The sequence below is a fragment of the Sminthopsis crassicaudata genome, chromosome 2, assembly GCF_048593235.1.
Source record: "Sminthopsis crassicaudata isolate SCR6 chromosome 2, ASM4859323v1, whole genome shotgun sequence".
NCBI lineage: Eukaryota > Metazoa > Chordata > Mammalia > Dasyuromorphia > Dasyuridae > Sminthopsis > Sminthopsis crassicaudata.
The window spans coordinates 472,285,294-472,307,651 of record NC_133618.1 but is presented as its reverse complement, the minus strand read 5'-3'; the positions used below and the strand labels follow the sequence as shown (position 1 = coordinate 472,307,651).

Sequence of the window (22,358 nt, the reverse complement as noted above, 5' to 3'; positions counted from 1 at the left end):
ACTCTGTTTCTCTGTGTTTTTAAATTTCTACTTCTCTCTGTCTCCATTTACTCTTTTTTTTCTGCTTCTCCTTCTTGTTCCATACAGTGAATTTTCTCCTCTACTCAGTTACTCACTAATCACTCTTCTAAGACACATTCAGTCATTCCATTCCACACTTGCTTATGATTCCCAAGCACTGAACACAAAAGCTAGCTCTCCTTCCTTAACCATATCCTGGCCAATTTTTAACCTACAAGATACCTATGTTCAGTCCTGAGGCTACTTATTTGATCCATCAAATAGGCTTGGAGAATTAGAGAGAGACGCAGCAGCTGTGTAGTTAGTTGTATCTTCATGCTTCAGTGTCTGACTGTAGGAGAGTCATTGTGTAACTTATCTTTGGACACCTTCGCAATACCGAATGGGTGAGTGAGCAGGTTTGTGGACATTGAGTTGATAGCACTATTTACTTTAGTTTGCTTACTCATTAGTAACTTGTACACACAAATAGAGTGACATACAGTGACATTATCATTTGTACTGTAACACACAAAATAGTAGCATATATCTTACACATTGTGATAATTACATAGGAGAGTGATAAAATACAATGGCACACATATAGAACTGAATTTCTTTTAGTTTATTGGAATAAGGAAAATGAACAGCAAAGATAGGGTCTTTTGAGCTCTATAATTTGTCCTCTAATAGGCAGGGATAGGATAGGGATGGTCAGTTAGCCATAATGGAGGAGTTGGTGATTCATTGCCTCAGTTAATCATATCTTGTAATCCTGACTTGATGCATTTTGGGCTTTTAAGGATATTAATCTGAGAAACAAAGGAAGACATACATGATTATGCACATATATGTATACATATCTATAGGTGCACATACATACACATACACACATACATATTCCAGGGAACTAATGATTTTGCTGAGTAACAGAGGATAACCTGATCAGGGAATCATTGCTTGGGTTCAGAGAGAATTTGCCTGTTGGGGTATGGCTATAGTTACCACTTCTCATGTTCTGAATATTTTCCTGTTATATTCTTAAGGAGAACAGACACCCTGTGTTCCCGAAAAGGAGAAGGGAATTTAGGCTCCTGGAGTTTTGGAACCAGAGTATGAGTTATAGAAGAGAAATAGTAAATATGAGGGAGCATGTGAAAGTGTGTCGTATGTGTGTATGTATGTGTGTGTGTGTGTGTGATGTATGAGTGTGTATGAGTATTTGAGAGGATGAGTATATTTGGGTGTATTAGTTCTTTAACTACAAAAATATCTGTGTTTGAGAATTTGAAAATGTACTTGTGCATCAAAGGTATTTGTACTATACTATGGAGGAAAAAATACAGAAATTGGATCTGGGGAAATACTGTCACACAATCACACATTCACAAATGGCAACTACCATACCTCAAGTCCCATGTGTTCTGCCTTCTCTGCCAGTGTGAGAGTTGAAAAACATTTCTGAAGATTATGAATCGCTTGTTTGGTGGTCTCATTAGCCTCGTAAATATCGAGGAAAGTGTTCACTAATACAGTCGAATTCGTGTTGACAAATCCAATTATTCCAAAGACAGGCAGGCAGGCATTAGCTGACAGACATGGACATGGGAAGGGAAATTATAATTTTTCTCATCAAGATTAGGCTGGCATGGTAGGGGTGTGGTGGAAAAAGATGTGGGTAGTTGGGTGTGGAGAAAACAGGGAGAGATAGGGTCATTGGGAAACGTGGTATTAGGGTATTTGGATAGTGTTGGGGAGCATGGTGAATTGGGGGATTGGGTCAGTATAGGGGGATGAGGTCATTAGGGTTGGGAAGCTTTTGAAATTGGAAGTGTTGAACCAAGGTAGAGGTAGGAACTTTGGAGGGAGTACCCACTACCCCCCTCCCCCTCCCCGACCCTTGAATCTTACCACGCAGGTTATTCTGGGTTAGAACCAGAAGGATGGTTGAAAAGAGAATGAACAATTTCATGTTGGAGTCAGATGATCTGAAATCCAAGGGTTGGAGCTTTCTAAGTATTGCAGCCAGAGCCTCTGTGAGTACAAATCACCAGGGACTCATGGTTTATAATGTGTTCTCTTGGACTCTGTCCATGTCCCTCCCAGGAGCTCCTGTAACTCCACCTTCAGTGGGTGGGTGATATTCTGTAGATGATGGGAAGTTTAGGACTGTGAGGATTTGGGACATGCTGGTCATGTCACACTGGGAACAGGAAGTGTATGCAAATTTATTTGCCTAGAATGAATGAATTGTGCATTGATATTAGGTTATGATGTAAAATGTGACAGTAATATTTGACCTATATCAAATAAATCACATAATATATTTTGTGAAGACTGGCTTTCTGGATGCTGTCAGAAAGTGATAGTATGACATTCCTATAGGAAACTAATGGAAGAGAGGTCAAGGTGGTGCCATTAGCCTCAGTGAACCACTTGTGGAAAGGGAATACTTATGTAATAATTTTTTCCTCATCCTCTCAGTTTTATTATGTGTGTGTGTATCTTTCTTTCTGAGAGTTAGGTTTACATTTTTCTCCATTGATTTCTAATACTGCTCCCCCCCCCCAAATTATGATTTTTCCCTCTCTTTTACTGTAAATATAATGATATGTGTCTTCAAATACCTTATTTAATTTTTTTAATTTTTAAAAAGGTAACCCTATTCTCACTTCATCTTTTTTTCCCATTTCCCTTTCCTTTTGGAGTTTGGCTTGCTAGTTCCTTTTACATTCCTGCTTTTATCTGGTTATTTAATTCTTTTCTCTCCCCCCCCCATGATTATTCAAATAAGTTTTATCTTCTTTTATTCCCTTTCAACTAATTCTGTTTATTAGTTTTAAATTTTTTTGGGGGAAAGTCTGTTCCAATTGTCAGTGAGGCTTTTTTCCCCCCTCATTCATTCTCTTCTCATTGTTTTAAGTTTTTCCTCATGTCAAACTGAAATTTTTCTTTCCAACTACCATCTACTGATTCTGGTTTTGAGCCAAGTAAAATGAATCTAATGCCCTTCCCTCTTACATATTTGAAAACAGTATTACATTCCTACCAAGTGTCATTTTTTTTTTTTTTTTTTTTAGGCAATTGGGGTTAAGTGACTTATCCAGGGTCACACAGCCAGGAAGTGTTAAGTGTCTGAGGCCAGATTTAAACTCGGGTCCTTCTGACTTCAGGGCTGAGGCTCTATCCACTGCACCACCTAGCTTCTCCCAAGTGTCTTCTTGAGGCAAATTCTTCCAGTTCCTGTAACTTTCAAATTTCGCTATATCTTAGTATGCACTCTTCCTTCTCTCTGTATAATCCTTTTCAATATGCACTCCTACTTATTATTGTTCTTCCCCAGAACTGAATACAATAGTGAATGTCTTATTGGAGTGGGATTATTGCATCCTTCATTCCTTTTACTTCTTTTATCTTCAATCTATGCACCGGTTTTCTTCTTATGAAATGTCTAGGTGATTACCATTTAAAAAAAAAACACATCTCAAATTAATCTGAACATACTCTCAGGATAACATTCTATAGCTCTTTTCCTTTTAGCTTTTGTTTCCTTCTATGGATTGTCTATTTTTGATGCTTCCTCTTCTTATCCACCCATTCACTTCTAGGTTTTTACATTCAAGGTTCTGATTCTACCACTCTAAAGAAACTGTTTTTTTCCTAGGCTTTATCTTTTGTCCCCTCAGCAATGAAGTAATATCTCAGTCCCTAATGAGAATTTGTTGTGCCACAGGCTCCTTGAGTTGTTCTACCTCAGTTTCCCTGCACTAGTTTCCCTCATTGTCCTGACTGAGTTTCCATGAATTGTTCTATCTCAGTTTCCTTAACTGTTCTGCCTCAGTCCCCTAAGTCATAAAACCCCCCTGGTTCCTTAAGACTGAGGACCATTTGCTCTAAAGTTATAAATTGTCAATGGGAGAGGAGGAGCAGATCAGACTTCCTGACTCCTAGCTCCTTCAGCCCCCAAGATTTTATGACACTGCCCCTCTAAGATATTCCAAAAGATAAGACTACCACGGATACTTCACTGACATCTTGACTTCTGTTATTCAAACCTCCTGACTCTGGCTTTTAGAAAAAGTTTATAACTTCCCCCCATCCTGATTTTCCCGCTTTTTCCTCTCCTTTGTCTGAAGAGCTATAAAAGTGTTCATGGTTCCCCCATTCATTACTGGATACTTTGAGACGAGAGTCCTGTCCAGTCAATTAAACTCTCCAATTAATAAAATATTAAAGAAAACTCTCTAATCTCTATCTTGCCTCAGCTTCTCCGGCATTACATTTTGGAGGTCCCCGCGAGATAATAGAGACTGAGACGGGATTAGAGATTACAGACCTTTTGGTCATCAAGGCCTGGGACGGCTCAGGATCTGAGTCTATTCCTAGAAAATCAGCCCTCTGGATTTCTCCAGAGTCTCCGGGAAAAGAAGCAGCTCTTCAGCCGTGGACACGCCTTCAGATCCATTGATTGATTCGGCTCCTGGGAGAGTAAGTTTTTGTGTCGTTTTAGACACCTGGTCTGGTCTGGTCTGGTTCTGTCTGGTTATGCTATAGCATCTGGTAGCTCAGAATAATAATATGCCGACGGGCATCGAAATTCTGAGTAGGGTATCATTCTGGGACGCTGGAAGATATCCTCTGGCTTGTTTTCTGTCTTCTATGTTGTTAGTGTTGTGACTGCAGTCTGTGTGAGTTTTGTCCTGTGTCCCATGTGATGTTTGTTCTATGTTCTATGTGATTTGTCTGTTTTGTTCATCTAAGAGCTCTTTTAAGTTTTAGGAACTGTTGATCTTTTAAGTTGTAAGTTGTAAGTTTTAAGAACTGTGATTGAGAAATTTGGTAATTGGATATAAGGGCAGAAAGGTTTGACTATTCTGTCAGAAACAGCAGTGTTTAAAGATAGTAGGAGTTTTTCCTCTGGTGGTATAGCCTTATATCTGTTAACTCAGCCACCTTATCATGGGAAACTCTGCTTCAAAATCAATAACTCCACTTGAATGTCTTCTTAGTCATTTTTCTGAGACATTTAAACATCATGATTATGGAATATCTTGGAAAAAGGCTAAACTGAAATTGTTTTGCCAGAAGGAGTGGCCTTCTTTTGGGGTAGGATGGCCCCCTGAAGGCTCCTTTGATAGGGAAATAGCTTGGGCGGTGCACAGGGTAGTCACAAGCGAACCTGGCTATCCCGTTCAGTACCCCTATATTGATGTTTGGCTGCAAGTTGTCTCTTACCCTCCTTCCTGGCTAAGGGCTGTGGCCATGACAAATGGCATTCGAGTTTTGGTCACACAGTCCCTGAGGCCAGACAAGGAAAGTTGCAAATTGCCAGCAGCTCAAACAAAAACGGAGAAAAAAGTTCTACAAGATTCTCCGGAAGACCCCTTAGATAATCTTCTTCCCCCACCCTATTTGAGTTCAGGTCTGTATCCCCCTTTGCCTGGAAATCCTGAACCCGGCCTTTCACCATCTGGGCCTTTATCCCCTTCTCTTTCTCTGCCGCCGTCTTCCCCTGCCTCCGTTTCTTCCCCTGCCTCCGTTTCTTCCCCCACCTCTGTTTCTTTTCCTGCCGGCACACAGGGGCTTGGTATGGCTAGTACAGAAGTGCTGACTCCTGCCCCTTTGCCGACTCCCTCCCCCATTTCTCTGCCTGGCTCTCTGCAGCCTCAGTCTCTCTCACCTTCCTGTACTAGAGGTGGAGTTGAATACAATGCTTCGGGATCTGTCCGGCCAACCTCCGTTCTCCCCAAACCTGTTCTGCCTCTAAGGGAGATGAGGGGGGCGGAAGGCGTTCCGTTCTTAGTCTATGTCCCGTTTTCTACGAATGATATTTATAATTGGAAAGCTCAAAATCCGCCTTTCTCTGAGAAACCTCAACCCTTGATTAATCTCCTTGAGTCTGTATTTCATACCCACCAGCCCATGTGGGATGATTGTCAACAGCTCCTTACCACCCTCTTTACTACAGAGGAAAGGGACAAAATTAAAAGGGAGGCCAGGAAAGCTGTATTGGGACCGGGAGGAGGATCTGTAGAAGAGCATCGTGCTCAGATTGAAGCCAGTTTTCCCTCTGAAAGACCTTCTTGGGACCCCAACTCCCAGCAGGGTCGTACTGGGCTCTCTGCTTATCACAGATACCTTCTCCAGGGTCTTAAAGCTGCAGCTAGAAAGCCTATTAACATGACCAAGATTTCTGAAGTTACTCAGGGTGCAGAAGAATCCCCGGGAGCATTTTTAGAAAGGTTGTATGAAGCTTCCTGAACTTATAGCACAATTGACCCAGAAGCTCCCGAGAACTATAGATCTGTGAATATTGCATTTGTTAGTCAATCTGCTCCAGACATACGCAGAAAATTACAGAAGCAGGAAGGATTTGAGGGCATGAATATATCTCAACTAGTCGAGATAGCTCTGAAAGGACACCTCAGGGCTTTAAAAATTCTCCTACGCTGTTCGGAGAAGCTCTCCATCTGGACCTCCAGCTCTTCCGCAAGGAGCATTCTTATTGCTCCCTGGTCCAATATGTAGACGACCTTCTCCTTGCAGCCCCTGAAGAGTCTCTTTGCTTAAGGGCAACCCGTGCCCTTTTGCAACTCCTTCAATCCTTAGGTTACTGGGTCTCTGCTAAAAAGGCTCAACTCTGTCTTCTTGAAGTGTCTTATTTGGGGTATGTTCTCAAGTCTGGTCACCGGTCCCTGTCTTCTGAACGTATCCAGGCTATCCTATCTATTCCAGTCCCCACTACTAAGAAGCAGGTTAGAGAATTTTTGGGAACAGCTGTATATTGTCGCCTGTGGATTCCTTCTTTTGCTGAGATAGCAAAACCTCTTTATTCTGTCACAGCTGGACAGGGTCCCCTAGTGTGGGGCTCTGAGGAGCAAGCTGCCTTTGATTGTCTCAGGAACGCCCTTATCAGGGCCCCTGCCCTAGCTCTTCCTGATATCACAAAGCCCTTTTTGTGGCAGAAGCTAGAGGTGTCGCTAAGGGTGTTTTGACTCAAACTCTTGGGCCCTGGCTACGGCCTGTTGCATATCTCTCTAAGCGTTTGGATTCGGTAGCAGCTGGGTGGCCCCCCAGTCTTAGGGCCATAGCAGCCACTGCCCTCCTAGTAAAGGAAGCTGACAAGCTTTCCTTGGGCCAGTCTCTTTCTATCTCCGCCCCTCACTCTGTTGAGGCTCTGCTCAGGTCTGCCCCTGACAGGTGGCTCTCTAACACTGGTATTACTCACTATCAGGCCCTGCTTCTCGACCACCCCCGCCTCACTTTCTCTAAATCGTCTGCCCTGAACCCTGCCACCTTGCTCCCAGATCCTAGTTCTGACCCAGTGCCCGGGCATGATTGCTTCCAGCTCCTTGAGGAGTCTCAGTCAGCAAGGCCTGACCTTTCGGACGTCCCACTGAAAAACCCTGACCTGATCCTTTTTACTGACGGAAGCAGTTTTGTTGTGGGGGACACACGTGTTTCTGGGGCAGCAGTGGTGGACTATCCTTCTCTCTCTACCCTTTGGTCTTCTTCCCTCAACTCTGGATCATCTGCCCAGAAAGCGGAAATCGTGGCTTTAACTCAAGCCCTGTGCATAGCAAAAGGAAAATTAGCTAATATCTATACTGACAGCCGCTATGCCTTTGCAACAGCTCATGTCCACGCCTCTCTTTACAAAGAAAGGGGCCTGTTGACATCCACTGGGAGGGAAATTAAAAATAAGGCAGAGATACTTTCCCTGCTAGATTCTATCTGGTTACCCTTCTCTGTTTCTATTATTCATTGCTCAGCTCACCAATCTGGTGAAACAATGGAAGCAGTGGGAAATCGGGCTGCGGATGCAGCAGCTCGCCAAGCCGCCATCTCCTCCCCCACCTCTTCCTTGCCTTTGGCAATCACTCCCCTTCCTCCGGTACCTATGTACTCCCCTTCAGAGGATTCTTTCGCTTCTCAGAGGGGAGGGCAGAGGGAGGGAGCTTGGTGGTACGTAAAGGACAAGATTTTTATTCCACAAGCATTAAGTAGAATGCTGGTGAAGGATTTGCATGATTTCACTCATTTGGGTGAAAAGAAAATGCATCAGTTATTGAGCAGATATTATATAAAGGATGTCAGCCAATTGATCAGAAGTTACATTCATAGATGTAACACTTGTGCTAGAGCAAATATGCAAAGAATTAAGGAAGCCCGTGTGGGAATCAGGCCTAAGGGACAGGTCCCTGGGGAAACATGGGAAGTAGATTATACTGAGGTACAGCTGTCAACAGCTGGGTACAAGTACCTGTTAGTTTTTGTGGATACTTTTTCAGGTTGGACAGAAGCCTTCCCCACTCGAAATGAAATAGCTCTCACAGTGGTCAAAAAGATACTGAATGAGTTACTGCCCCGCTTTGGTCTTCCAGTAGCCATAGGGTCTGATAACGGGCTGACTTTGTTGCCAAAATATCACAAGGCATAAGCAAGGCCCTGGGCATTGATTGGAAGCTCCACTGTGCTTACCGACCTCAGAGCTCTGGACAGGTAGAAAGAATGAATAAAACACTAAAAGAATACCTTACAAAGCTTGTTTTAGAGACTCAGAGCTCTTGGGTCTCGCTCCTGCCATTTGCACTACTGAGGAGTAGATGCACTCCCAACAGACTGAGTTTAACTCCCTTTGAAATTCTGTTTGGGAGACCACCTCCGATTTTACCCATGGTCAGGGAACATATAATGGCTGAAATTTCTAACTCCTCCTTTATCAAGTTTCTACAGGCCCTACAGAAAACCCAGAAGGACATCTCACATCTTGTTCGAGAAGCCCTTCCAGTTCCCCTTTCTGAGCCAGCGCATCCATCCCAGCCTGGTGATGCAGTCCAGATAAAGAAATTTTCTACCTCTGGCCTAGAACCCAGGTGGAAAGGACCTTATGTGATTCTCACCACGCCCACAGCTGTTAAAGTTGAATCAGTCCCCGCCTGGATTCACTACAGCCGAGTGAAACCCGCAGTCACCACAGAGTGGAAAACGGAGATTGGTGACGACCCCCTGAAACTGAGACTGATCCGTTCCTCCGGTCCTTGATTTCCCCCAAAGACACTGGGTGGGAAACCCTGGGAAGATTAATTCTTGTATTTGCTCTGTTATTTTGTGAGTGCCTAAATTGTCTGTATATCCCCCTCTAAGGGCTCCTTTCCCCTTGCGGCCGTTTCTACAGTCTGGAAGTGCTATTATGGGATTTTTCTTAATTTTCTTCCTCCTTCCTTTGTTTTCCAAAGCTCTGGGAAACCCACACGCCCAAAGCCCATAAGGACAATGACCGTTAGAGACCTCGCAGGAGGTCCCTCCTTTTCTGCCACCTACTACTCAGGCTTAGAACCCTCGATGACAGTAGATCCCTCCCTGGCTCCCTGCTTCTACTTCAGGGCTCCTATAGACCCCCGCTCCGACTTCGCCCTGGTGTTGGGTGGTGCTCACTCCCTGGAGATAACTCCTTTAGGATGACCATCCAAACCTTTGACCAGCAGACTCAGACCACACTGGAACCCCCTCGCATTATCTTAACGATCCAGCAACCATCCCACCAGAAGTGGGAACAGTCCCAAACTCTTACCCTTTGTTCCCGAGCAGGTAGCACGTTCGAATTCAGCCACTACCTCCTAGATCAGCGTAAAGATCCTCCCCCATCTAAGCCCGTGGGACCTCTGACTGCTTTACTAGTCCCACCTAGGACACCAGTCCTGGCTGATCCTATTCTGCCACCACCATCCCTAGCTCCACAGACCCCTGCTCTGACCCAAAGTTCTCCAATTATTTCTAACCCCTTAGTTCCAGTTGACAGTCCCCCTGAATCCTTTGGTTCTCACTCCATGCTTGATTTGTTGCCCATAGTGCACTCCTATTTGAACTCCACAAATCCCCAGCTGGGCCATGATTGCTGGCTCTGCTTTAACTCTGAACCTCCTTATTTTGTTGGGATTGCCCTGACAGACTCCGTTCCTGGAACCACTTCTCAGTCTGACTGTACCTGGGAGCAGCCTAAAATCACTCTTGGGAGTCTCCAAAGTATAGAAACATGCCTGGTGACTGCTTCCATGAGTCTTTCTGACCCTCTCCTCCAGTTCTGTAACCCCAGTTCTTTGATTAATATTTCAGCTTCCTCATCAGATGTTGCAGTTTGGTATCAAGCCCCTGAAGGTTCATGGTTTGCCTGCAGGGATGGCCTGACCAGGTGTGCTTATTCTGCCCCTCTCCTCAGAAGGCCAGACTCGTTCTGTGTCCTGATAGCGGTATTCCCCAGCCTGGCTGTCCTTCCAGGAGGGGACGGATGGAGCCACTTCCGGTCTCATTCTTCCCCCATGGAGACAATCAGACAGAAACGGGCTCTGCCATTCCTTCCCCTCTTAGTAGGGCTTGGGCTGGCAGGCACCACCGCCCTCAGCACTGCAGCCCTTCTGAAGGGCAGTTCTGGGTATGCTGAGCTAAGTGCACAAATGACTACAGACCTGATTCAGATCGAGTCATCCATCTCCAAACTGGAAAGCTGAGATGGTACTCCCTGGCTGAGATGGTACTCCAAAACCGTAGGGGACTTGACCTACTATTTCTGCAACAGGGAGGCCTATGTGCTGCCCTAAACAAGGAATGCTGTTTTTATGCTAATAACTCTGGGGTGATCAGAGAAAGTCTAGCCCTGGTTGGTAAGAATCTTGAGACTAGACGACTGGAGCAGGCACAGAGAAAGAACTGGTACCAGTCACTGTTTAATTCTTCCCCCTGGCTAACAACACTTGTTACATCTATTGCAGGACCTTTGATTCTCCTTCTTCTTGCCCTTGCCATAGGTCCTTGCATCTCCTCTACTCTGGTCTGCCTCATCCGCTCCCAAGTGGAGTCGGTCAAAATTATGGTGCTAAGACCTCCTGGGTATCAAGAGGAAGGTGTTCAAAGATTTGAACATTTAGGAGAGAGAGTGTGGAATGTTGTGCCACAATCTCCTTGAGCTGTTCTACCTCAGTTTCCCTGTACTAGTTTCCCTCATTGTCCTGACTGAGTTTCCATGAATTGTTCTATCTCAGTTTCCTTAACTGTTCTGCCTCAGTCCCCTAAGTCATAAAACCCCCCTGGTTCCTTAAGACTGAGGACCATTTGCTCTAAGGTTATAAATTGTCAATGGGAGATGAGGAGCAGATCAGACTTCCTGACTCCTAGCTCCTTCAGCCCCCAAGATTTTATGACACTGCCCCTCTAAGATATTCCAAAAGATAAGACTACCACGGATACTTCACTGACATCTTGACTTCTGTTATTCAAACCTCCTGACTCTGGCTTTTAGAAAAAGTTTATAACTTCCCCCCATCCTGATTTTCCCGCTTTTTCCTCTCTTTTGTCTGAAGGGCTATAAAAGTGTTCATGGTTCCCCCATTCATTACTGGACACTTTGAGACGAGAGTCCTGTCCAGTCAATTAAACTCTCCAATTAATAAAATATTTAAGAAAACTCTCTAATCTCTATCTTGCCTCAGTTTCTCTGGCATTACAAATTCAGCCCCTAGGGATATCTGGTTTCAATTTATAGGAGTCGAGATGGAATAGTGGATAGTGTTGGATTTGGAATGAGAAGAAACTATATTCAAATTTAGTCTTATACTAGCTGTGTGATCCTGGATGAGTAATTGAGCCTCTCAGCCTTAATTTTCTTATCTGTCAAACAAAGATAATGATATCTACTTTAATGAGTTTTCAGGAAGATAAAATTAGATAATATATGTAAAATGCTTTACAAACCTTAAAGCATTATATAAATATCATTATTATTATTATTATCATGTCTCTCTAAAGGCAATATTATTTTCACCTTTTTGTTATTGCTGCTATTGTTTGTTTGCTTGCTTTTTTTCTTTCTCGTACTTTTTCCCCTTTTGATCTGATTTTTTTTAAGCAGCATGATGAATAAGGAAATGTTTGTGAATTGTACATGTTTAATTTATATCAGATTGCTTGCTATCTAGGGGAGTGTAGTGAGAGAGAAAAATTTGGAATACAAGGTTTTGCAAAGATGAATGTTGAAAATTATCTTTGTATGTGTTTGGAGAAAATAGAACATTATTAAATGGAGGAGGAAGGTATACAAATAAATAAACAAAGCTTGTCTTTGTCCAATTGCTTTTTAAGCTTTATTGCTTGCAAATGAAGTAAATGAGCAGAAACCAATGCCTTTAGAAAGACATGATAATAATAATAATGCAGATGACTCTTTCCATCACAAGTCTACTGGAATTGCCTTGAATCACTTCATTGTTGAAAAAAGCTGAGTCCATCCCAGTTGATCATCATACAATCTTGTTATTGTGTTCAATGTTTTTCTTGGTTCTTCTCATTTCACTCAGCATTAGTTCATATAAGTCTTTCCAGGATTTTCTGAAATGATCTTGCTGATCATTTCTTATAGAACAATAATATTTCATTACATTCATATACGATAACTTATTCAGCCATTCCCCAGCTGGTGGGCATCCACTCAATTTCCAGTTCTTTGCCATTACAAAAAAGGCTGCCACAAATATTTTTGCACATGTGGGTCCTTTTCCCTCCTATGATTCTTTGGGATACAAATTCAGTAGAGTCACTGCTGGATCAGAGGGTATGTGTAGTTTGATAGCCCTTTGGGCATAGTTCCAAATTGCTCTGAATGGTTTGGGTTATTTCATTACTCTACCAACAATGTATGAAGGTTTTCCCACACCCCTTCCAATATTTAGCATTATCTTTTCCTGTCACCTTAGCCAATATGAGAGATGTGAACTCTGAGGTACCACTTTACATCTCTCAGATTGACTAAAATGATATTTTATGAGATTTTGAGTTCCACTATCATAGTTGATTATTACACAATGTTGCTGTTACTGTACAACTCCTAGTTCTGCTCACTTCAGTCAGCATCAGTTCATGTGAGTATTTCCAGATTTTAAAGAGCAGATTTATTAACGACAGTCAAAAGACAAAAGGAGTCATCTCCTTTATCTAACCCTATCTGAAGATTTGATGGGTAGCTAGGTGGAACAGTAATTAGAGCAGTGGGATTGAAACCAACAAGAACTCATCTTCTTGAGTTCAAATCCAGCTTTAGAGACTTACTAGTTCACGACTGTTTGCCTCAGTTTCCTGAGTTGAAGAAGAAAATGGCAAACCACTCTAGTATGTTTTGCTAAGAAAACCTCAAAATGGGATTACAAAGACTGACATAACTAACTCAACAAAAACAGCAAAACCAGAAGTTCAATGTCTTACAGATCATAGACAAAAATTTGACTCTATCTCACCAAATGGAATTTGTAGCCTTGCTAAAGTTGATCTCCTGATTCCCTTACCTGCTTTTTCCTCTGGAGCCAGCTCACTTGTCTCCCCCCTGCTATGATGGACACTTTGACTCTTTGTGGGACCATGATCTCCACAACTCCTGAGTCAGCTCTTTGGCAATATGATTGCATCACTAATCCTTCCTCAAACAGGACTGATTTGGATGGTACTAATCTCTAATCTCCAGGATGTTTGGTCTGAAGGTCTAAAGGAAGGTCCTGCCAAGACTGTTAAATTTCTAGTGGCAATAAAGTCAGTTTTATCCCCAAAGTTGCCTCAGGCCTCATTGAGAACAATCATCTTGTCCTGTTTATGAAATCATAGGATTATAAATTTAGAGCTAGAAGAAATTCTATAGGTCATGTATTAATTATTTAAGATTAAATCTTCATGATCCCATTGCCATCAAGATTCAAAGGAAAGATTAAATTTTTTTCACTCAAAGAAAGAAAGCATATGCCAGTGCTACTTGTATTTCTTTCTCAGTGTTTCAGCCTGAATCAACACACACACACACACACACACACACACACAGAGAGAGAGAGAGAGAGAGAGAGAGAGAGAGAGAGAGAGAGAGAGAGAGAAACAGACACATACGCACACAGAGAAAGACAGAGATAAAAAGACAGAAACAGATAGAAACAGAGACACAGAGAGAAATATCTATATCTATATCTATATCTATATCTATATCTATATCTATCTATCTATCTATCTATCTATCTATCTATCTATAGAGAGAGGTTAGGTCCCTTTTTTCAATGGGATTAACCTGACTGAGAGTCTTATGCTTCTCACCTCCCTCCCTTAGCAGGGGAGCTTAGACTCTACCTTGATCTTTAAATCATTAGGTACTCTTAGTCCATCACTCTTAGGATGGGTTGCTTGTAATTAGGGAGTCAAAGTATAAGTATTGCTTCTTTCACTTGCCATTAGTTGTATCTGATTCTTTGCGACCTTCTGGACGATTCCATGGAATTTTCTTGGCAAAAATACTGAAGATTATTTTGTTTCCATTTACTTCTCTAATGGGTCTCCATTTAAAGCTGAGGAGCTAAGACAATTAGGGGTTAAAGCACCTTGCCCAGGGTCATACAACTAGTAAGTATCTGATGCCAGTTTTGAACTCAAGTCTTCTTGACTCTAAGTCCTATACTTTATGCACTGTGTTGTCTGTGCATTGGTGCTCCTGCTGCTTTCATGTTCATTGATAAATTCCCATAGGATATCAGGATTTCTAATCTGCTCACATTGATTTTAGCAGATATCCTGGCCCCATATGTGTATTTGTACCCATGTTTGCACAAACACGGCCCTCTATACATGTGTATATGCTATAATGGTGACTTATAAGGTACAGAATACATTATTTGTTTCTGGCATCATGAATAAATATTGTATGTGGGAGACCAAAATTATAACTATGGCTCTCTGCTAATGTATATATGGAAAGAAATTAAATAAGTTTTACCTTTAACTCTGTTCTTGCCACCCCAAAACACCCTGCACAATAGGGTAGCTCATAGTAGTTCAGAGACTTCTGCACAGTAGTTATGAATAAATATTCATTATCCATTTATTAAATACTTATTATATGCCAAAAGCTGTGCTAGATTATGAAGGCAAAAAAGAAACCATTTAAGGAACTTTCATTCTCTTGGGAAAAATTTGACATGTGCACTGGTAAGAAAATATAAGATATATACACAAAGTAAATACAAAATCATTTTTAAAAGTTATTCAGAGCATATGTAGGGAAAGGCTGTAACAAAATCCAGTGCTCATTTATTCTAAAAACTTTAGTAATATGAGACAATTTAGAAATATGATCAAAAGTTAACCTAAAAATCTATTTGCAATGGCAAAATCTAGAAGCTTTCTCAATAAACAAAGGATTAAAGCTCTTTACTGTTATTTGACATATGACAGAAATATTGATAGCAAAGAGAAAAGAAAGAAAATTAAAGACAAATATTGGCAGAGAAGATAATCCTTTTTTGGCTAATGATTCATTTAGAGAACTTCAGAGAATTAGCAAAACAATTAATTGAGGCAATTGATTCCTTTTGTAAAAAGGCAAAATTAAGTTCAAGAAAAGCACCAGCATTTTTATTTAGCAAAAACAAAACAAAACAAAACAAAACAGGAGAAAATCATAGAAAGGAAAGTGCTACTCAAAATATCTATAAGATACCTGGGAGAGTATCTATTAAGATAAATTCAATACTGATTTAAATATAATTAACATTTTTTATTCTGAACTTAGCAAGCATGAAAAAAATTCCATATATATATTCTACTACAGAAAAAATTCAATTATATGTGAAACTGCAAGAAAGATTCACATTTTTGATGTGAACTCTTTTCAGTGCTGCTCATTTACTTTGACTATCCACATGTACAGCAGCTATATTCCACTAAATCTATCTTGGCAGACAGACTAAATCTGGTTGAGGGTGGTGGATAAGCCTGAAACCCATCAATGAATTAGGGGGATGTCTACCTCAATCATGAGAAGACTTTTCCTGGTGGAACAACCAGATGAGGACAATTTTTTGGCTAAAGCAAGTGCTGTGGAGTTCTTAGAGCTTGGTCAGAGATGGAAGACAACAAGGTCATCTGCTGCATGCTGGGCCATTGCCAGTTGTCCTGAGGTTTGTCTTGCCACTGGACTTCTATGAGTTTGCAAGAGTAAGGCTAATGACCTTGTGCAACTCTGCCTTACTTAAATCTAATTTATACACAAGTTAATGCATCACCATGATATCTTTTGTCCTCTTTGAGAATGAAGGATAAACAATAGCTTGCTTTTATTTTTGAGTACCTAATAAAACTTTCAAAGTTTTCCTATTTTTTGGTGTGTTTTGTTTCCCTGGCCTTCTATTCTGTTCTCTTCATTTTTTAAAAAAGATGCCTCCACTCTTTGCAGATGATATGATGGTATACTTAAGAGAACCCCAGAGATTGTAATAAAAAGTTATTAGAAATAATTCACAACTTTAGCAAAGTTGCTGGATACAAAATAAATCCACATAAATCCTCAGCGTTTTATACATCACCAACAAAATGCAACAGCAAGAGATACAAAGAGAAATTCCATTCAAAACAAATGTCGAGAGTATAAAATATTTGGGAATCCATCTACCAAAGAAAAGTCAGGAATTATATGAACAAAATTACAAAATACTTGCCAAAAAAATAAAGTCAGATTTAAATAATTGGAAAGACATTCAGTGCTCTTGGATAGGCCGAGTGAATATAATAAAGATGACAATACTCCCTAAACTAATCTATTTATTTAGTGCTATACCAATCAGACTCCCAAGAAATTATTTTAATGACCTAGAAAAAATAACAATAAAATTCATATGGAAGAATAAAAGGTCGAGAATTTCAAGGGAATTAATGGAAAAAAAGTCAGATGAAAGTGGTCTAGGTGTACCTGATCTAAAGCTATATCATAAAGCAGCAGTCACCAAAACCATTTGGCATTGGCTAAGAAATAGACCAGTCGATCAGCGGAACAGATTAGGTACAAAAGACAAAATAGGGTACAACTATAGCAATCTAGTGTTTGACAAACCCAAAGATACAAACATTTGGGATAAAAATTCATTATTTGAAAAAAACTGTTGGGAAAACTGGAAATTAGTATGGCAGAAATTAGATATGGATCCACACTTAACACCATATATCAAGATAAGATCAAAATGGGTCCATGATTTAGGCATAAAGAATGAGATCATAAATAGATTAGAGGAACAGAGAATAGTCTACCTCTCAGACCTGTGGAGGAGGAAGGAATTTATGACCAGAGGAGAACTAGAGATCATTATTGATCACAAAATAGAAGATTTTGATTACATCAAACTAAAAAGTTTCTGTACAAAAAAAACTAATGCAAACAAGATTAGAAGGGAAGTAACAAATTGGGAAAATATTTTTACAGTTAAAGGTTCTGATAAAGGCCTCATATCCAAAATATGTAGAGAATTGACCCTAATTTATAAGAAATCAAACCATTCCCCAATTGAGAAATGGTCAAAGGATATGAACAGACAATTCTCAGATGATGAAATTGAAACTATATCCACTCATATGAAAGAGTGTTCCAAATCACTACTGATCAGAGAAATGCAAATTAAGACAACTCTGAGATATCACTACACACCTGTCAGATTGGCTAAAATGACAGGAACGAATAATGATGAATGTTGGAGGGGATGTGGGAAAACTGGTACACTAATGTATTGTTGGTGGAATTGTGAAAGAATCTGGCCATTCTGGAGAACAATTTGGAACTATGCCCAAAAAGTTATCAAAATGTGCATACCCTTTGACCCAGCATTGCTACTACTGGGCTTATATCCCAAAGAAATACTAAAGAGGGGAAAGGGACCTGTATGTGCCAAAATGTTTGTGGCAGCTCTTTTCGTAGTGGCTAGAAACTGGAAGATGAATGGATGCCCATCAATTGGAGAATGGTTGGGTAAATTATGGTATATGAAGGTTATAGAATATTATTGTTCTGTAAGAAATGACCAGCAGGAGGAATACAGAGAGGCCTGGAGAGACTTACATGAACTGATGCTGAGTGAAATGAGCAGAACCAGAAGATCACTATACACTTCAACAATAATACTGTACGAGAATGTATTCTGATGGAAGTGGAAATCTTCAACATAAAGAAGATCCAACTCACTTCCAGTTGATCAATGATGGACAGAAACAACTACACCCAGAGAAGGAACACTGGGAAAGTGAATGTAAATTGTTAGCACTGTTGTGCTAACAACACTGTTGTCTGTCTGCCCAGGTTACATGTACCTTCGGAATCTAATACTTAACGTGCAACAAGAAAATGGTATTTACACACATATATTGTATCTAGGTTATACTGTAACACATGTAATATGTATGGGATTGCCTGTCATCTAAGGGAGGGAGTAGAGGGAGGGAGGGGAAAATTTGGAAAAATGAATAATACAAGGGATAATTTTGTAAAAAAAAATTACTCATGCATATGTACTGTCAAAATTTTTTATAATTATAATATTAATAAAAAAATAAATAAAAATAAAAAAGATGCTTCAATGACACCCCCTCCCTTTTTAAACTATTCTATTTCTATTCCCCTTTTGCTTATTCCCATTAGGAAAAAACAAAACTATCAATTCTTGTAACAAGGTTTTAATGTTAACTGCATTGGTTTTATTTGTGCAAAATCTTTTCAATTTTATGTAATCTAATTTATTCTTATCTATTAGATAGTTAAATGGTGTAATGGATAAAGAACTGGGTTTGGAGTAAAGAAAACCTGAATTCAAAAAATTTGAAAAAATGTTAAAATTGTTTTAAAATATATTTGGGAGAAATAAAATACTATTTCCCCCCCAAATATTTTATTTTTCCAAATACACATAAAGATAGTTTTCAGTATTCATTTTTGTAAGACTTTGGTTTCCAAATTTTTCTCTTTCTTTCTCTTAACTTCACCCTCTTTAAGACAGCAGGCAATCTGATATAGGTTAAACACACACAATCCTTTTAAGCATATTTCCTTATTTGTCATATTGTATGAGAAAAATCAGACCAAAGGGGGAAAAGCACAAGGAAGAAAACAAACAAACAAAAAAAGGTAAAAATACTATGTTTCGATCCAATCTCTATATTCTCTTTCTAGATGCAGATGGCATTTTCCATCACAAGTCCTTTGGAATTGAGTTGAATCACTGCATTGCTGAGAAGAGTCAAGTCCATTCTAATTGATCATCACATAATCTTGCTGTTGGTTCTGCTCCTTTCCTGAATTCAGGTCCAGCACTAGCTGTATGATTCTGGGCAAGTTAACGTTTGCCTCAGTTTTATTTTTTTTTTTTTTGTCTGTAAAATGAGCTAGAGAAGGAAGTGGCAAACCAATTCAGTATCTTTACCAAGAAAATCTCAAATGGGGTCACAAAAAACTAGATATGATTGAAAACGACTGAACAACACAACCAAATTTATCCTGTTTCTAGCTTGCTTTCTCTATATTTGTTTGTTTTTTGTCTCCTCCATGAGAAAATTATAGGAAGTGTGTGAGCCAAAGTGACTTCACTTTATAAAACTTATTCTATCTTGAGACCCAAGCTTCATTTTTCTTTAAAATCCCTCTGCTTGCTTAGTTGTATCATATTTCACAAAGGGGAAAGGTCACTGCTCACTTTCTTCCCTCCCAACTCCTGAAAACTTGTTCATATTTCTCCCATTGGAAAGTCTTTTTTCCAAAGAGAAATCAGATTACCTAATTTCTCATCCTGTTTTATATCCTATTGAGTGTTTGCTTTTAATGCATATAGATTTGTCTCTCCTTGTATTCGTGAGTCCAGTGCCAAATTGAGGAGGCCTGGTCCCAATATGTTATGCTATTGTCATGAAATTACTTAATAGTTTGATAACATCAGAAGCTTGAGCCTTTGTTTCCTCAATTATTTCAGATTTCACCAGCCACACTCCTTAGATTGCAAACTTCTCAAGGGTAAGGACTCTCTTTTTCTTCTTTTTATATTCCCAATGCTTAGTATATTTCCTGATACATAGTAGCTTAATAATCTGTAAAATGAAATGGAGAAAGAAATGGCTAACCACTATCATCTTTGCCAAGAAAACCCCATGTAGAGTCACAAAGGGACTAGTCCACAATGGAAATGATTGAACAATAGCAACACACAATGTATTAATGAAGACTATAAAAGTATAGCATCCAACAAATACTTAGAAAGACATGACATTTAGAATAAGCCAATAGAAGCTTGCTATTTTTCATGGACAGATTGTCATACTTTAAATGCAGGTCTCCAAATATCCTGAAGAACTCATCCAATAACTCACTAAATTCAGAATATTATTATGGAACAAACTGTCACCCATAATCATGTGGATTTTATATTTATCCACAAAACTCAATACAAATTTTAATGGATTTTATCAAAGCAAATATTTATAATCTCCAAGCTATAATGAATGAAAAGCTTTTAAAATGTGGAAACTTAACAGAGAAAAATAAAATCCCATGGCAATAGAAAAAGGTTCATATCATCCCTGTGTCCCTGTGTGTGTGGCTGCATGCATATTAACAAACCTGAGATTTCTTCAGATATAAGAGCTTCTAGCAGGAACTTTTCTCTACCATTGTAGATCAGCAACTCTTCTGCAATTTATAGATTATTATAGAGTTGCACAAGGATACTGAGAATTTAAGTGACTTGCCCAGGAACTTACAGCTGAAATGAGTGGGAAACATTATCTTCTTAACTCTGAGTCCAGTTCTCTATTCAATACTCCATGCTTACTCTCATTTAACATAAATATAAAATGTTAAATTTAAAATAATATTAAATATAAAAGAAAAATAATAGAATATTTTGTCTCAAGACCATTTTTTAATCTAAACTACACTACATTATGCTACACTATACACTAGCACTTTTCAGACAGTTATGAGTCAGAAGCCTGATTATAAAGCTTTGAGAAGTGAGTGGGTGATAAGAAAATGAAGGCAGGGAGAGGAGGCAGTTCTTTCTGGAGATTGGCAATCAAAAGGAAAGCTGGAAACAGATATATACAGAAACAGGTTGAGATTATGTATGGTAGGAGGTAGTGAAATTGTTCTGATTTCTTGTCTTTTTAGATGGTGGAAGGGAACATGGACAAGCCTAGTGGGAGTAAGAAAGGAGACAATAAATGAAAAAGAGGGAGAGAATGAGTCAGGCAATGAGCCAATCCCTCTTTTCTTTACCATTATCAATCAACATGTAGAATATTTTGTTTATTTCTTGGGCAACAGTTTTTGGAAAGACATTCAGTGTTCCTTCACAAAGGAATGCTATCAGGAAGAAGAAAGGACTAGAAAACAGATTAAAGAAGGATCAGGGATTATTTAGCCTCAAGGAAATTTAACAGGGACATAATAACTATCCTAATATTTGAACAATTAATTTGTGAGAAAGATGTTAGACTTGTTTTTCTGACACCAAAGGGTAGACAGTAGCTAGATGGCACAGCAAATAGGCACCAGGCCTGGAATCAGGGAGGCCTAAGTTTGGCTTCAGACAATTACTAGTTAGGTGTCTCTGGGTTTGCCTCAGATTCTTCACCTAAAAATGCATGTGTAAAATGGGCTGGAGAAGGAAATGTCAAAGTACTCCACCATCTTTATTAAGAAAACTCCAAATGGAAGTCATGTGGAGTCTGACATAGCTGAAATGACTGAACAATACCAAAAAATTGAGAATCCTTGAATTGATAGGTGGAAATTGAAAGGACCCTCATTTCATCTTACCATAATGAAAAACTTCTGAAAATTTGTGTAAAAGAGGAATGATCTGTCTTAGCAAGCAGTGAATAATATTTCTGAAAATCTTCAAGTAGAAACTTTGCAGAGGGGATGGATAATTACTAATAATAACACACATTTAAGCTTTACAAAGTGTTATGTAAATATTATCTCATTTTATCTTCACAATAACCCTGGGAGGTAGGTGCTCTTTTTGTTCCCATTCTACAGATTTCAGGTTTCCTTGAATCCAGGTCCAGCTCTCTACCATCCACCAACCTGACAAGATGACACTCAAATATTGTTCTATATGCTCTACGTGATTTCTAAAATCCATTCTAACTCAATATTGTATGATTCATTTATTCATTTGTTTATTTAATATTTTCCCCAGTTACATTTAAAACAATTTTTTATATTTATTTTTAAGATTTTTGAGTTCTAGGTTCTCTTCCTTATCCCCACCCACAATTAAAAAACTGTGAAGTTTCTTGTGAAGTTATACAAAACATTTCCATAAAAGTCAAATTGTGAAAGAAAACATAGATCTCCCATCCTAATGAAAATAAGAACCCTCAAGAAAACTTAAATTAAAAATAAAGAATGAGATAGAGAGAATAGTAAAAAATGCTTTGATCTACATACAGAAGCAATCAGTTTCTTCCCTGGGTATGAATAGGATTTTTATCATAATTCCCTCAGACTAGGTATGGATGATTGTACT

General features: G+C 39.4%; 1 protein-coding gene and 1 long non-coding RNA gene across 2 annotated transcripts; one reads left to right on the top strand and one right to left on the bottom strand.

Annotated features, from left to right (window-relative positions):
* Positions 1–632: 632 nt before the first annotated feature.
* Positions 633–2,030, bottom strand: LOC141553628 (uncharacterized). The gene is made up of 3 exons (XR_012485554.1): positions 1,912–2,030; positions 1,408–1,589; positions 633–812 (listed from the first exon to the last, which is right to left on the bottom strand). It is a non-coding gene; the product is annotated as an uncharacterized LOC141553628 (long non-coding RNA).
* Positions 2,031–6,377: 4,347 nt separating this feature from the next.
* LOC141552927 (uncharacterized) lies at positions 6,378–8,440 on the top strand (the record flags this gene model as incomplete). Its single annotated transcript, XM_074284838.1, is given in 2 exon segments — positions 6,378–6,954; positions 6,957–8,440. Coding segments are annotated over 2 exon segments (2,061 nt in total), but the record flags the coding sequence as incomplete, so codon positions are not given.
* Positions 8,441–22,358: the final 13,918 nt, after the last annotated feature.